Source organism: Anolis sagrei, chromosome 2 (assembly GCF_037176765.1).
Source record: "Anolis sagrei isolate rAnoSag1 chromosome 2, rAnoSag1.mat, whole genome shotgun sequence".
Taxonomy (NCBI): Eukaryota; Metazoa; Chordata; class Lepidosauria; order Squamata; family Dactyloidae; genus Anolis; species Anolis sagrei.
The window spans coordinates 110,652,278-110,669,433 of record NC_090022.1 but is presented as its reverse complement, the minus strand read 5'-3'; the positions used below and the strand labels follow the sequence as shown (position 1 = coordinate 110,669,433).

General features: G+C 37.8%; 1 protein-coding gene across 5 annotated transcripts in view; it reads left to right on the top strand.

Moving 5' to 3' along the window:
- The window catches only part of GABRA6 (gamma-aminobutyric acid type A receptor subunit alpha6), a 46,266-nt gene that overhangs the window by 12,569 nt on the left and 16,541 nt on the right, over positions 1 to 17,156 (top strand). For 2 of the 5 annotated variants that reach the window (XM_060764971.2, XM_067463732.1), the window contains exons 7-9: positions 426 to 578; positions 662 to 814; positions 1,923 to 2,182. In XM_060764971.2, the coding sequence (XP_060620954.2) occupies positions 426 to 578; positions 662 to 814; positions 1,923 to 2,182 (566 nt within the window). The remainder of the gene's footprint in view (positions 1 to 425; positions 579 to 661; positions 815 to 1,922; positions 2,183 to 17,156) is intronic. The other 3 variants (XM_060764972.2, XM_060764973.2, XM_060764974.2) reach the window with 3 other exon arrangements.

The following is a 17,156-nucleotide window of genomic DNA, read 5'->3' as shown; positions in this document are numbered from 1 at the left end:
GCACTTTCTTGCAAGATTATGTCTTTAGCAAGAGTACAGGAAAAACACAGCATGACACCTGAGCACAGGATTTAGTCTTCTGAACTTCCTATCTTACTTTGATAGCAATTCCTGATGAAATCAAAAGGCAGACATATGGTTGAATAGCATTTCAATTTTAGCAGGGCTTTAGTGCTGTTGTCCCTTTGTTATGACTTGGAAAGAATGAATTAAGCAAGTTGAGGGAAATGGCCAAAGGATGGAGTTTGCAAATTTATTGGGTTTATACAACCCAACTCATCTTAGAAATTAATTCAGTTTATTCAACCTAATTCTGCTTGCTTATTCAAGTTTTCTTCAAATCCAGTTCTGCCTGTTTGCTTATTTTAAATGTTCCAGGTTAAAACATGGACAAAGGTAATGCTGATATACTTGTTTCCTAACAGGTGAATACGTAATAATGACTGTTTATTTCCACTTACAAAGGAAGATGGGCTACTTCATGATACAGATATACACTCCCTGCATCATGACAGTCATCCTTTCTCAGGTGTCTTTCTGGATTAATAAGGAGTCTGTTCCAGCTAGAACCGTTTTTGGTATGAAGGTTACAATCTCAGTCCCAGACTAAAGTACTTCATTCCATTTCCACCATTTTTCATTGCTTGTATGTTTCCTTTAGGTGAATATTCACTTCAGGTGCTCTATTTCCATCTACAAAGGAAAATAGGCTATTATCTCATTCAGACATACATTCCATGCACTATGACTGTAATCCTGTCTCAAGTTGTGTTTTGGATCAACAAGGAATCCGTTCCAGCAAGAACTGTGGCTGGTATTCATGCTTTTTCCTCATGATCTTCATTCATTAATGTAACCATTCATGCATTGTATTATGTTTTATGTTGTACTGTGATAGAGGTTAGTATTGGGATTAGGGTTTTCCTTTTCTTTCTTTTTTGAAATAACAATAACAAAAGACTTCAGCCTTCAGGCTGAAAAACGCAGGATAAAAATGCAGGAAATAAATAAATAAATAAACATATTGATGTTTTACCTGGGACATATTCCATTGAATCAATGAGTTCTACTTCTAATTAAGATGGGGGTGGGGGGAGAAATGTGTTCAGTTTGTATTTTAATTTGAACAGCTCTAATTTTTAATGTTCTTACCTGAACCAAAATTGTCTTCAAAATTTGTACTTCTCTGAATATTGCATTGGTGTTCTCCAGATAAACATGTGTACTTGAATGCATTCATTAAGGAAAAGTGAGCATATATTAGGGGAATATTATCCAGTGCAAAGTTGCTCGAAAAATCTGTGCTTTAAATACAGAAATAAAATTTAGGAGACTTGTGCACAAAAATGAGCATAAATTTTCATGCAGACTCAAAAGTTGTGAATTCTCAAAGTATGTAATGAGTTGAGTTTAGGATGGGAAAAATGAAAAGTGATGAGATTCATTTCTCTCTGCTCCTAAATAATCATATGTTGGTTTTTCTTACTTAGGGTCACTTTAAAGCTGTAGATCTGTACAAACTCACCAGATACAAAGTGCCATTGTATCTTGAAGGATTTAGTTCTGACTAAAACATAAAAATGCCTGCCTCTACATATACTTCCTCAGAAATACCTACTGAAAAATAACAGGGTTTCCTTTCAATGATAAATGTAGTTTGGTGAGACACTAGCACTCTTTGGCAGAGAAGACTAAAAATCTTGTGAAATTGCAACTCCCATGATTCTATAGCATTGAGCCATGGCAGTTAAAGTGGTGTCGAAGTTCATTAATTCCACAGTATATATGTACCCCTAGTCTATACATTGGTTAATTGGCTGACTTGGCACATAGTGTCAGTACAAAGGAAGTTTAATTCATCAAGCTTGGAAGGATGACATACATGGTGGCTTCATGTCTTCTTCTCTATGCTTCCTTTCTAGGGATTACAACTGTCCTTACCATGACTACACTGAGCATCAGCGCCCGCCACTCTTTGCCCAAGGTGTCTTATGCTACTGCCATGGATTGGTTCATTGCGGTGTGCTTTGCCTTTGTCTTCTCTGCACTTATCGAGTTTGCGGCTGTCAACTACTTTACCAATCTTCAGACTCAGAGAGCAATGCGGAAGGCAGCCAGGGCAGCCGCACTAGCAGCCGCCCTCTCAGCAGCTACTGTACCGGCGGAGGATGAGATAGTCTCGGTAATTGCTCACATTTCTGATAATAAGCATTGTATAGGAAGAGACAGCCAAAGTAGTAAATGCCAAACAATTGAACAATATTACAGTGATCTTAGTCTGGGAGGGCTTGCATAACACAAAGCAGTTCGTCAGCTCAGGAATCAAATAAGTTGTTGTCCCGATGAAAGCATGGGGATTTATATAATTATTTGCTAAAAAGAGAGTCGGCGAAAATCTAGTTCTGCATCTGTTTTAGTACAATACTATTTATCAGCCTTCTGTGGAAGAGAAAACAGTAAGCTGCCTTAGACAGTTTTGCCGGCATATTCTTGAGCTGCACTATCAGTATCACAGTCATATAAGCAGTGCAGGATCCTGTTCAAGGGTATATACATGGGCCAGCCATTCTTGGATCAGTTTGTAACAGGCATTCTGTAAGTGGGTCATGGGGGGTAGGGAAAGGAAATTAGACTTTACATATACTTGGCATCCTCACATAAGCTTGGCTATGTTGGAGGAAGCCCAGAAAAAGGCATGAAACTGGAAGCTTGCTGTGCCTGACTCTTGTGAGATACTGAAGTGCTTTATTTCAGGAAAGAAAAAAAGATGCTATATTGATGATGTCAAGCACTCTGAACCCTCCTTGTAATAGAAATATGCTGAAAGAATGGCTTAGCAGCTGCAGTACTAAATAAGACCCCCTGTTCCACATTTTCCTCCCTACTAGGGATCTGAAAATCTGTCAATTATGTTCTCGTTGCATTTTTCAGAATCACTCCGACATTTGTACTCCATCCCACTTTCAGCTAAAGTTGCACTGCTTTTTCTTCTCGAATACCCGAACAATTATGTGCATTTTGTACACTCGCCTTCCCCTATTGTAAATGCATTCTGGTAAAAAAAGAACAGAAAGTTTTGGAGGAACTTAAAATTCTGGTTTGCATTATTAGATACTAGGGGTGTGCAATTTTTTGTTAGCTGTAACTCATATCAAATTCATTAAATTCACACTTACAATGTGATATTTGATGCATGGGCATGGCCTGTGCCAAAAACATAAGAATTGAAACTTACCCAACAATTTTTCATTTAAATTTTGTAAACCTTGTAAGGTCCCAAAGTCACTTTTATTTTCAGCACAAGCAAGCAAAGCAAAGCCAAAAAGGCTGCCTTTCCTCTTTAAATTAAGGACCTCTCACCATTAGCAGCAGGGAGAAAGCAGAGTTCTCTGGGAAAGAGACTGAGAAAACACAGAATTCTGGGTATCTAGTTTGGGAAGGTGAGGAGCCCTATGCGAGAGAATTCAAAAGGCCCTACCCTAAACTATATTTTCTAGAATTCTGCTCAGCACCTGAAAGAGGAGTGATTTGTCCCACTGTAGTAGCAGTCAGCCAGAGTTCCAATAAATTGTTGAATCTGCAAAGAGGAGGACTGATTAATACTTCTAGTAAGTACATCTCTGCGGTGGACTGGGAAGAAATCCCTAAACGGAAACTCTATTGGTTAATATGAGAGACATTCAATGAGATAGCTGTTGTAGCTTTTAAAACAATATTTTTGTCAAAACTTTAAAAAAAATCCCTAAAATCAGTAAATGTATGAATATTTCTGAAAGTTGGGGGGATGATCCCCTGTTTTCTTGTGTCATTGTATAGGAAATTCAAGGTGATAGCTCTTGTGGTTTTTTAAAATGTTGTTTATAAAAACTTTGAAAATTTTCCAAAAATCTGTGGATAAGTGAAATATTCTGAAACTTCATGGTTTAACAGTGATAAATGTGTTCTACTATTGTAGCAAGTCATCCAAAGGGAGTTACATGTGAATAAGCAGCAATTATGAACTTCCTTGTGAGCAAACAATAAAACAGTAGTTTTATGATTTAGTGGTTTATGAAATTGTACACCATTCTGAGAAAGGAAACAGGGATATCTCCAATCTTCAACTGCAGCAATTCATGGTCACTCCAGGAAATAGACTGCTAGCAAGACAGATAAGTAGGACGTATTCCTCATAGTATTAAAATCAGCTTAAGGAATTCATTGCTACAAAATATTAAGGAGATGCCAATCTTTGAAGGATTCAATGGGATTTTGATAAATTATTAGGGGGAAGTCTAAAGTTGGAATGGAGAAACTCTGGCTCTGCTGGTTTCTTGGTTTCTTGACTTCCCTCAGGCACAACCAGCATGGCCAGTCATAACATAATGTTGGAGCTGGGGTCCAAGATCTCTGAAAAGCAAAAGATTCCCCACTCCTGGTCTAAGGGACCAAGAACCTGGAGTTGCGGAATTGTGATATATCAACCTTGAAAATGCCATGTGTGCAGGTGTGCATGCAGCTGTTACTATAATCCTCTTCCACATTTGTAATGATTAGGGCATCTTCCTGATGAATGGTCTCTTCTGGATGGATTAACTTACAGTTCAGTTTAATCTTACATGGTATTAATGTTTGTCTCTTTTCCTAGGGCACACCTGCAAAATTACTGCATGCAAATGAATTACCCTTCCCCCCAATTTAAAATACTTTTTATATTCATAGTTTGTCTTGATGACTCTGAATCCTAGAAGTTTTATGGAGGCAGCAACACCCCCCCCCCCCAATGAACAGTCCTCTCTCTTTAAACAGTGGGAATTGAGGATGTTTGTTGGTCTTGATATTGTGTGCTAATTTTCTGATTGCTCTTCATACAGTTTTTAATCTTATTCAAGTTTGCCGAACAACTGTGTAAAAGGCCATGACAGGTAGCCAGACAGTAGCAGTAGGTTAAGTGAAGGATGAGGCATCCTTCTTTGTAGCAGTTTATTCCTTTGCAAATTAGATTTCATCCCCCACCATGCCACAAAAGAAAACATCAACCTTGGTGCTGTTTAGGATGCACAGGCTTTGTCATTGTAAAGTCACTGTTAGTGGGTGGGAGCATTAAAAGAGAATTCTTTCCGAAAAAAATCCACATACAGATAATGGGATAGTGTTTGGGATATACTCCCTAGCAGAATCTCTATTCTCTTTATTTATTCTTCTGCTCCTGCTGTTAGTTATGTGCCCAAATTACTCAGTGTATAGGCTGTTGAAGTGTAGGAGGTCAGCCATATGTTTGATGATCAAACTGTGTAGGTTTTACAAAACTTGATATTGTTGTTTAGTCATATCTGCCTGCTGTGGAAAGGAGATTTAGATTTTTTGCCTTCTGCTTTTGAAGGTTGCTGTCTCTGTTTTCTTTTCATTTTTAATGGATAAAATGTCTGTGGCTGCCTCAGGCAGGTGATACTGGATATTATGAAAGGGTAGCAAATTGTTGGTTATTTCATTTATTAATATTGTGTTTTATTACCATATTTTATTGCCTAACCAATGGTGACAACTTGGTAAATGGGGTGGAAGTGGCAGGGTCCTTTAGCAAGAATGATCACGTTTTTCTAGAATTTGTTATACAATGGAAAAGGGAAGTCAAGGATTATCAGACACACACTCTTAGACTTTAAGAAAACTGGCTTCAGGAAACAGGGAAAATCTGAGCATGATTCCCATGGTCAGGAATACCAAAAGAGAAAAGAGTTCATTATGAATGGGAGTTTCTGGAAAGCAAGATATTGGAGGCACAATTTCAAACAGTTCCCATGAGGACAAAAAATAGGAGGTGTCTAAAGAAACCAGATTGGATGTCTAAGAAATGTTCAGTTGAGCTGAGATTTAAAAAGAACGTTCAACAAATGGAAAAAGGAAAAATCACTAAAGAGGAATTCAAAGCAATAGCCAGCATATTTAGGAATAAAGTTGAAAAAGCCAAAACATAGAAAAAGCGCAGACTTGCTAGAGATGTTAAAAAAATCAGAAGGGTTTTTATGTTTATTACAAAAGAACAAGTAAATGTAGGGCTGTATATAGGTGATGGTGAAATGTTAAAAGGGGACAGGGAATGGGCAGAACTACTCAATACTTTCTTTGCTTCAGTCTTCTTCCAAAAGGTTAACAGTGCTCAACTTGAGGATGAAGTTACAGAAGATGCAGTAGGTGAAATGCAGTACAGAATAGGTAAAGAGGCCGTATAGGAATACCTGACTGGTCTAAATGAATTCAAGTCCCCAGGGCCAGATGAACTGCATCTAGCAGAAGATATTTCAAAACCACTAGCAATAATCTTTGAGAATTCTTGGAGAACAGGTGAAGTCCCAGCAGACTGGAGAAGGGCAATGTTGCCCATATCTTCAAAAAAGGAAAAAGGAGGATCCAAACAATTACCATCCAGTCTGCCTGACATCAATACTTGGAAATATTTTGAAGTAGATCATTAAGGAGGCAGTCTGCAATTACTTAGTAAGTAATGCTGTGATCACTAAAAGTTAACATAGATTTCTCAAAAACATGTCATGCCAGACTAATCATTTCTTTTATTTTTGATAGCATTATAAGCTTGATAGATGCAAGGAATGCTGTAGATGTAGCATATCTTGATTTGAGTAAGATTTTTGACAAGGTCTCCCATGATCTTCTTACAAACAAAGTGGTAAAATGTGGCTAGGCAATGCTACTATTAAATGGATTTGTAATTGGTTGAGGGATCGAACTGAAAGGGTGTGCAGCAATGGTTCTTCTTCATCCAGGGAAGAAGTGACTAGTGGAGTGCTGTATGGTTCGGTCCTGGGCCCAGAGCAGTTTTTATTTTTTTCATGTCAGGAGCTACTTGAGAAATTGCAAATCGTTATTAATGACTTGGATGAAGGTTTAGAGGGCATGCTTATCAAGTTTCTAGATGACACCAAATTGGGAGGGATAAACAATACTCCAGAAGACAGGATCAGAATTCAAAATGACCTTAACAGATAGCTGGGACAAAACTAACAAGATTAATTTCAACAAGGAGAAATGTAAGATTCTGCACTTAGGCAGAAAAATAAATAAATGCAGAAATACAAGATGGGTGATGCCTGGCTCAACACAGTCCATGTGAAAAAGATCTTAAAGTCTTAATGAACAACAAGCTGAACATGAGGTAACAATGTAATGCAGCCGCTAAAAAAGTCAATCTGATTCTAGGCTGCATCAATAGATCAAGGAAAGTAACAGTCCCACTCTATTCTGCTTTGGTTGGACCTCTTCTGCAATACTATGTCCAGTTCTAGGCACTGCAGTTCAATAAGAATATTGACAAGCTAAAACATGTCCACAGTAAGACAAGCAAAATGATCAAAGGTTTGGAAGCCAAGTCCTACAAAGAGCAGCTTAGGAAGCCGCGTCTGTTTAGCTTGGAGCAGAGTTGAGAAGGACTTGGCAACCATGTTTAAATATTTGAAAGGATGTCATAAGGAAGAAGGAGCAGGCTTGTTTTTACTGCCCTGGAGACTAGGACTTGGAGCAATGGGTTCAAATTACAGGAAAGGAGATTCCACCAGAACACTAGGAATAATGTTTTTATAATATTGTTTTTATAATGTTTTAATGGATATTTTATAATGTTTTTAGCTAATGTTTAATTTGTGATTATATTGCTTTTGTTGTTTCGTTTGGCATCTAATGGCTGCCAATTGTGAGCCGCCCTGAATTCTCTCCCCCCCCCGAGGGGGGGGGGGGTTAAGAAGAACAGAATTTAAATATTTGCAAATAAATAAATAAATAAATAAATAACTTCCTGACCATGAGAACTGTTCAACAATGGATCTCTCTGCCCCAGAGTGTGGTGGAAGCTCCTTTGTTGGAGACTTTTAAACAGAGTTGGATGGCTATCTGTCAGGGGTGCTTTGATTATATGTTCTTGTATGACAGTGGATTGGACTGGATGGTCCTTGTGGTCTCTTCCAATTCTTATGATTCTATGATTTTATGAATGTTTTTGTAATATTTATTTTCTTCAGGTGCCAAACTAATTTAATTAGCTTATAATATTATAACCCAGATTGGCAATGTGTGAGTGTGTGTGGTTGGGGGGGGGGGGGGGAGGGGTTGGTTAGTCTGATGTGTAATTTTACCATAGGAGGAAGAATATATTTGGCCAGTTCAGTACTGCAACACAGATCTTTGAAAGCTACTTCGAAAAATGAATCTGATGGTGTGCAGAAGCCACCCATAAATAACCAAGCTTAGTGTTCAGTTACAGGTGGCTCATTTGTTTTCAAAGTAAATTTCCAAGGCATGATTGTGGAGAGGACTGGAAATGCTTTCAACTAAATGTGCTTAGAATTCCCCTTCAGTCCCTGCTAAATTTGTGGATATTGATAACAAAGAGGCAGGAGCAAAGATGTTGAAGGGTACAGCTGTCATGTTCAACTTTATTTCCTTTCCACATGATATCTGAATCCAAGGAGACATAATGCTCCAACTGGGATTGTAGTTGTTTTTGCTGTCTTTTCACCATGGACTGCTGCATGAAAGAAACAACAGTCCATCCTTAAGGGAAACCCTCAAATTCCTTTTCCAATCTAAAAAAGAAATGTCAACCTGAGTATAGTTTATAGCGGCACCACACATAACTGCATTTCCCATGGTCAGACCTGTGCCATGCATGGGACCAGTTCAGAACAAGCTTATAAAATACAATCAAGTAGTAAAGGTTTTTCATGATCTGTACCATAAATCTTATATAGCATTAGGTTTGTAGGCAACAACACAAAAACATAAAGAAAAATGAGCAAAAAAGGGAGGACAGATTTCATTCCATTTTTATAAAAACAAAGAAAGAGGATGGAACTAGATATAGGAATGAGAAAGGGAAAAATCCACAGAAGTGAACTTCAGAGATGTGCACATCTTTAATTAACATTCCCTTTAAAAGTGAACACAGAATAGGAAGAGATGTTTTGCGAATGAATTGTTATTTTATTGACTTTTAAAATAACAATGCACAAGTTTATATTAACATGTTTGGTAACATTTTAAAAATGCATTTGCCCCACTCTCCACTTCCAAGTTAAATATCAGAGAAGACAATTCAAAAGTCAGACCATTATTTTTCCCGAGATCTGACTAAAGCTGTCACTAGTTAACATTAACACTGAATGCCTAGCAACTCAGACAACACCTTAATATTCACATCGTTTGTTTGCAACACTTTATAGAAACACCTAATATTAATATATTTGTTAATGTTCACAAAATGGGGTATGGCTTTTAAAAAATGTCATGACATTTGAGAAGAACTTGGTTGAGACAAGTGAAATATCATTGATATGTTCATTTCATATTGCCTATTAAGAACATGTTATTTGAGCAAACACAAGTATTACCAATAAGTAGAAAAGTCTGGATGGCAAGAATGGTGCTATATGTGCTTATCTGAATGTAAACATGAAAGGAATCTTTAATATAAGACTTGTCTACAAGGGCTGAGTGGCCCACACTTACTGTCGGGTAAACTGGATTAATGTGGTTTAACATTGCATTAAGAAGAAATTAGGGGATATTTTGGAGTTTGACTGAAACACTGAAGCAATTCCACAGTTTGGGCACAGTGAGGACAGCAGGAGCTGGTTTAATACAGATGTGGTCCACTATCCACATGGGCCACTGCCCTGAATCCCTTTCCCCTGCAATCTTCACGGCAGGGAAATAGGATGGACAGGGGTCATTATCACTGACAGATGGCTGCAGAACTCTGGGGGACCTCCTGGCCATCGTGGGTCCCCAGTGTTGACATCAGCAGCACCTAGGAGGAATTGGTTGCCTCCTTCTCCCTGGTTTTGTGAGGACCTCCACGAATGTCAGCACAGTTTACTTGTGATAGTCAGGAGTTCACCCAGAGTTTTGTTGTCATCTACAAGTGGTGACAGTGATGGGTCAGTAAGTTTAATAATAATAATAATAATAATAATAATAATAATAATAATAATTTATTACCCGCCTCTCCTTGTGGCTCAAGGAGGAATAAAACATGCTTAAAATAGCAAAATGAAACAAAATACTATTAAAATACATGTAACATATACACAGATAAAATATGGATAATAATAATAATAATAATAATAATAATAATAATAATGTATTATTTACTACTCTTACTGGACCCACTTGCTTGAAATTAGATTCCATTAAATTTTATAGGACTTAATAGCCCCCATTTTAGTAATTATTAAATAGGGTGTCTGAGATCATCTGGGGAGGCCCTGCTCACGACCCCACCGCTATCACAAGTGAGGCTGGTGGGGACGAGGAGCAGGGCCTTCTCAGTGGTGGCCCCTCATCTGTGGAACTCACTCCCGGGGGAAATCAGGGCTTCAACTTCCCTCCTTGCCTTTAGGAGGAAGGTAAAGACGTGGCTCTGGGACCAGGCCTTTGGGCACCCTGACAATTAGACATGGAACCAGAACGATAGGACCAACAATGTGTGGAAAGTAGAACCTAACTATGAGTCGGTTAAACGCTGACCAGCAATGAGGTTTGTATTGCTTTTATTGTTTTAATTATTTTTACGGGTTTATGGCTATTCCTGCCGATAATATTGATTGTTTACATTAATTGTTATCAGTGTTATAATTATTGTTGTTATTGATGTTATGTTTTTGATGTTATGTTTTGTAATACAGGCATCGAATTGTGCCTTGTTTGTGTAAGCCGCCCTGAGTCCCCCCGGGTGAGAAGGGCGGGGTATAAGCAACCGTAATAAATAAATAAAATAAATAGGGTGTTAAAAATGGTAACTGTAGAAATTCTGACAAACACTGAGCCAAAACAATCTTATTTTTTGAGAAATCCCATCCTTTTCTTCAATCAGAGCTGGCCCTACTAATAAGTAAAATGATGTATCGGCTTCCAATATTTGATATGGAAGCAAATGTCGGAAGACGGAGTTGTGCCCTGCAGATTGCTCTTCACTAAGCAAGTTTGCATAGACATGCCATTTTGTCCATTGCTTCAAGCCATAGGTCTTCACCAACTTTGTCTTAATTTTAGTTATAAATGCAGTTCAACTTGTCCTTTGAATATTGTGTAAAGGGAATATTATTATTCCATCACAATTCTTTCCCCGACCAGCAAAATAGTGGAGTTTGCCTGTGTAACACCCCTTCAAGAAACTCTTAGATAGCAAGATGGGAGTTAATTATTTGGGGAACCTCATACTTCTTAAGCTTCTTAGGCCTGTTAACTTTGGTGTCTGGGAGCAAAAATAAAAGTAGGACATATTTCTGTATTAATGGGACTCTCCTTGCACTGCTGTATGTTAATAAGCAGACTGATGCCATTGTTGATAGGAGTCAATGATTTTATCATCACATTACTTTAGTTTTGAACTCCGTTAAGCCATAATGCTTGTAGCTAAGTTGACTTAGTCTCCAAATCAAGGAGACCAATTAATCTCAAATCCAAGTCCTTCGGTATCACCCATCCATCTGATGAATATGCTAGCAGTGCTTGTCTGTCTGTCTTTTTAATACCAACCTTTTTGATGCTTAGTATTGTAGATTAAAGAATGTAAGGTATATTTGTGTAAGTTATTATTTTCTAATTCGGCACCTAAATTTAAAGATCTATAGTAAGTGTGGTTCTTCATCTTCATACTAGCAAAATTGGAATCAAAACCCTCCCCCACTACATAAACACTCTTTGAACTCAGGGGGCATAGTACTCAAATTCTAAAAATTGCACAAGCAGCTCTCCTTTTGTTGCAAAAATAAAATAACAACAAAGTAATTAGAAAACAGCATTTTGTCCTTTTGTGACATCCAAAACCTTGGGCAATAACCTCATCCTGTTCAATGCTTGCCAAACACCCTACTGACATATCACTTTTATTATTCTAGCAAGAGGATATTATTAGTGGCTCCCAACTTTGCATCCCCAGGTGTTGCTGGAATACATATCCAGAATCTCTACAAGCTCATCCTGCCCAATGCTTGCCAAACACCCTACTGTCACATTACTTTTCTTATTCTAGCAAGAGGATATTATTAGTGGCTACCAGCCGTGCATCCCTAGGTGTTTCTGGAATGTATCTCCAGAATCTCTAGCCATTGGCTGTGTTCTCTAGGCTTTCTGGGAGCTGAAGTCCATAATTGTTCATATTTGTACAGTGTTGTGCCATATGTATCTTCAATTACAATCTGATTTCAATCTAAATTATGTCCTTACTATAAAATATATTAAGGTAGAACAACTATGCTTAATAACCACATTGAAAGAGTATTCTATTTGAAGAGTAATTCAAATTCCAAAATAACACTATTCTTAGATTTTTGCCAGAAAAAAATAGTTCTAAATATTTGACATAATGTTAAGCAACTACACAGGGAAACCAAAATCAAAACACATGCGTTTTGATAATGTCTAGGCAAATTTTGATATGTTGCTTTCAGGAACTGCAATGACAAGTAGAGTAAATTCATTTTTAAAAGGAGCATAGAAAAGCTTTTTACCTGCCAGATTCTTGTATATCTCATCCATGTTTCTTGCTACTAGCATTTCTGGCATTAATAGAGCCAAGAGATCTAATTGCACTCATTCCTTTTCCAAATGTAGATGCAGTTAACAGGTAACATAACACATAAATGTAGGCTTTTGTTTTATGTTTAAATATTGAGTCTTGGAGTTGTGGAACAGGCATGGAGAAAAATGAGAAGGGGAAGGGGAAAAGAACAATTTATTTAAAAACTTAATAGAATTGTATGGTGTTCCATTAGATTTTGGTTAGTGATGGCCTAATGGAGATGGCTGTCTTATTTCATAGACTTCTCTGACATTTAAACTGTGTTGGGTGCTTAGAAAATAAATGTGTGGTGGGTCAGATGTTCTTGTCAGCTAGTTGTCAGTAGATATCTGTGGCACTGGGAGTCAAGTTTTGTGTAATCTTGTAACAACTGGATTTAAATATATATATATACTGATATTTAGAATCCAGCTACAATCCTGATTGGAAAAAGTATCATGGGGTTAGAAGTAGTACAAGGAATGATTAGAACTATAAATTACCATATTTACTCAATTCTAATGCTTGCATTTAAAAAATAAATTACCTTCCCCAAAACTAGGGTGCTCATTAGATTTCCATAATATGATAAATATTGTTTTGGCTTTCAGGCATTTGAAAATTGAGGTGTACATTATAGGCTTGGGCGGTTTCGTTTGTTAATTTCGTAATTCGTTATTAATTCGTATTTAAATTAGCTTACGATCCAATATTGAGCCATGCAGGACTACTGTGAGGAGTAATTAAAAATCGAAACAATTTTTCCAATTTATTTCGTATTGTTTCGTAATTGTTTCGTAATTGGTTCGAAATAGTTTCGAAATAGTTTCGAAATTGTTTCGTAATTGTTTTGTAATTATTTCCGTATGTCTGGTGCAAGTTTTATAGTTGTTGTTTGTTTTATCAGTGATAAAAAATAAATTATCACACCAACAGTCAACAACAGAGGGAGAGGGAAGCTTCAGAAGTTCCCCCTGTCCCATTTGGAGGTTTTTTTTAGCATATTGCGCAATCGCGTCCGCCATTAACAAATTGATTTGTAATTTTACGAAATTTCGTATATTTCGAACTTTTTAAAAGGAAAATTTCAGAATTCTTTAAAAAAACGAAACGCAAAGGCCCCCCTAAAAACGAAACAAGTTTAGAACCAAATTTTTCCGTGGTTACCCAAGCCTAGTACAATAGATTCAATGGCACATTAGACTCTAGTCTGGGCTGAGTAACAAAAAATGACTTCTGATAGCAAAAATTAGTAAAAGTACAGCCAAATACATGCAAAGTATCTTTCCCTTTTCTCCTTGTAGGTGGTTACCTGCACAATCCATAGAATTAAGGAAAATGAATTATAGAATGGCTGGAATTGTTCCTTATAAGCATGATCTTGTTGTACCTTTCTTTAGGGATGTGTCTGCTTTACAGAATTAATTCAGTCTGATCCCATTTTAACTGGAATGGAACAATTCTATGGAATCTTAGGATTTGCATTTGGTGAGGTATTAGCACTCTTTGGCAGAAAAGTCTAAAAATCTTGTAAAACTACAGTTTCCATTATTCCTTAGCACTGAGCCATGGGAGTTAAAGGCCATAAGTTAAACCCACTTTAGAGTGAGTTTAAGCAACCCGCTCCTAAACGAGTTTAAGTCCCCACACCCCAGGGAAGATAACAAGCTTTGCCCATTGGTTGTCCCCATGCCAAACCCAAAATTTTTTTGAGATGGTATGGGCCACCCCCACTCCTCTTCAAAAAGCCTTAAGAATAAAGTAAAACTTACTGGGTTGCCATTAGGCCGCTCTGCAGGCCTGGAACATACCAATGATGTGCTAGAAGGCAGCGGGGAGGGGAGATCGAGTGACCCCCCCCCCGCCTCCTAGCACATCATTGGTATGTTCTAGGAGACCTGAAGAGAGGCCTAATGGCAACCAGATAAGTTTTACTTTCTTCTTAAGACTTTTTTGGGGGTAGGGAGTGCCCTACTCGGTTGTCTGAGCCCACGGGGCCTGAAGAACTAAAATGGGCTGTAGAGATGGATCCCTGGGTATTCCCAGGACTACCCAGGAGTGAGATTCCACAGGGCCCATATCCCATTAGACCTGGGCCGTAGCCCTGCTTTTATCTGAGGTGAATGACTGAATACATGGCCTATGTAATATGAATGGTTTATGGAAACGGCTTTTATTTTCTCCTTTATTAATGTTGTTTAAATGTGTTTTATAGGATAGTTGTTATTATTGCTTTTATAACTATTTGTTTTATACTATTTACATTGCATTTTATTTAAATTGTATTATTCATTACTGTACAAACATTGAGTATTTCCCTTTTTATATCTGTAAGCTGCCCTGAGTCCCGATGGGGAGATGGGGTGGGATATAAATAAAGGGTTTTTGTGGTTGCTGTTGAGGCGTTGTTTGGACACCTCGGGTAAAAATCCGACAGGGCCTGGGATATGGGCCCTGTCTGGAAGGGCCCAAAGTGGAGACAAACCATATTGATTCTCCTGTGTAGATGTACCCTTAACATTTTATATTAGCTGTGTTTCCTAACACAGGCATGTATTTTGGATTCCTGAATTAAAAGAGTCCATGAGATATAGTATTTATTTGTTACTTCCTTTGTTTAATTTACAGTGTAAGATGCCTTTTTCCCAGTGTGAGTCTCAAATAACTCACAAAAAGAGCCGATGTTCTTTTATTTTTGGATTGGTTGTTCATTCCCTCAATGACAAACAAAAGGGAAAGGGTCCAGAAAGGGTGTGAGAAAGAATCCAGTTGCAAGAATTGCTTGGGATGGTTAAAGGCTGAAGTGGGAAGATGAGTCCCCTGCCGAGCCAGTTCATCCATCTATAAAGCCAAAAGTCCTTGTTTTCTTTTCTTTGTGTGTGTGTGTGTAATCTATCTGCAGTTGGAATGAAGAAAAAAAAATGAGCTTTTCGATATTTTGAAGGAATATATATTTTAAAGTGAGGGGTTGAATCTGAGATTTCAACAATTAATTTGGTGTTGCTGTAACATTCTTGGGAGAGGATAGTTGTGGGATGGACAGTGAAAGAGACAGTTTCAGGAAAGCACCTACACACAGAAAAAGGGGAAGTGAAGGGATCAGTAGGAGAAAGAAGTTGGAAATGGTTGTGACCCTGTCCTTTCAGTCCATTAATTGGGCCTGTGCTATTTCCAGAAAGGAAGGGGAACAGAGGTCAAAGAAAAGAAACATTCCAAGTATTTTTCAGGACATTGGAAGATAGTCAAGTTGGCCATTATTGGCCAACATGTATTTTGTGGTACTGCCTTGGTATAAAATGCATAACAGTAACTTTTGAAACTTCCCAGGCATCTTCAGGCAAAGAGGGTGAAAGAGCATGCAAAGGAATTAATGAAAATGACAGTTTTGTGGTTAGTGTATTTTGTTCAAGTGTGCTTTTGGAAATGTGTAAAATAAAAGCTGTAAGACATGTAGGAACAAAGAAAGAGTCAAGTATGAAGTTTCTAATTGACTTTATAAAGCATTTAAGAAGCATATTTGTGGCTCTTCAGTCTGGGACATCCAGTATGAGGAAAAACTTGGGAAAATCTCTTTATTCTCAGGTCATCATTGAAACAGGCATAAGCTATCAGTCAAAGCTGAATCAGGTTCTTTATCTGGGGTTGGAGGAGTTAAACCCCCAGAACAAAATTTGCAGTACATAATGACACAAAAACTGTTTTCTCAAGTGTAGGATTTTGTGTCATCAGATACTGGAAACTGTTTTTCTGAGTGTTAAACCCCTTCAACATGTTTATTTATGTAGTTAGGGTCTATTTATTTGACAATGTTTTTGTGCAAGTTTGATTTATTGTTGTTATGGATTAGTGTCGAATGAGTACTTTACCAAGTGGCTGATCGACCTATTGAGAATTGCCACACCACAGAAGCATAATATTGCTCTCTTCCATGTACCTTAACATGGGAAGTGCTAGATGGAGCATGTAGGGCACCTAATAGCTGATGTATTTAGGGGGGAAATATGGAGGTACTTCATCAAGACATCATGATTGCCATGATCATGGATTACTTTAAAACAGAACTAGGGAACTGCAAGTGGGACAAGGGCCAATTTTCCTTTTTGTGCCTGCCTGGTGGGCCACAACAGTACAAAGTTACTTCTGGCTGCCATTTTGGCTTATTTTTCTTTTTTTCGTCTGTTTGAGATGGCTGGGACATAAGAGAAAGAAACTGTCATTTATTGATGTGGTTTGGGGAGATTTAGGGTTGTTTGGGCAAAAACCACCTCCAAATAAGACTCAAAATAATTTTAGTTTGGTGGGTTTGAGGGCCTTCTGACTCTCATCTCTCCTTGTTGTAATGCCACTAAATTTTGATAGCACAGAATTGGCAGAACTGTTTTTTCTTTAATAGCAAAGCTTCCTGGGAGTTCACTCCTTGTTTACATCAGACTACTGTTGTTTAGAAGCTTTCAAGAGATATAATTCAGTATCAAACCAAGGCACAATTTCCCTATATACCTATATTCGAAAAAGAGAATTGGGTTTTTGTAGGTTTTTTTGGGCTATATGGCCATGTTCTAGAGAACATGGCCATATAGCCTGAAAAAAACCTACAAGAACC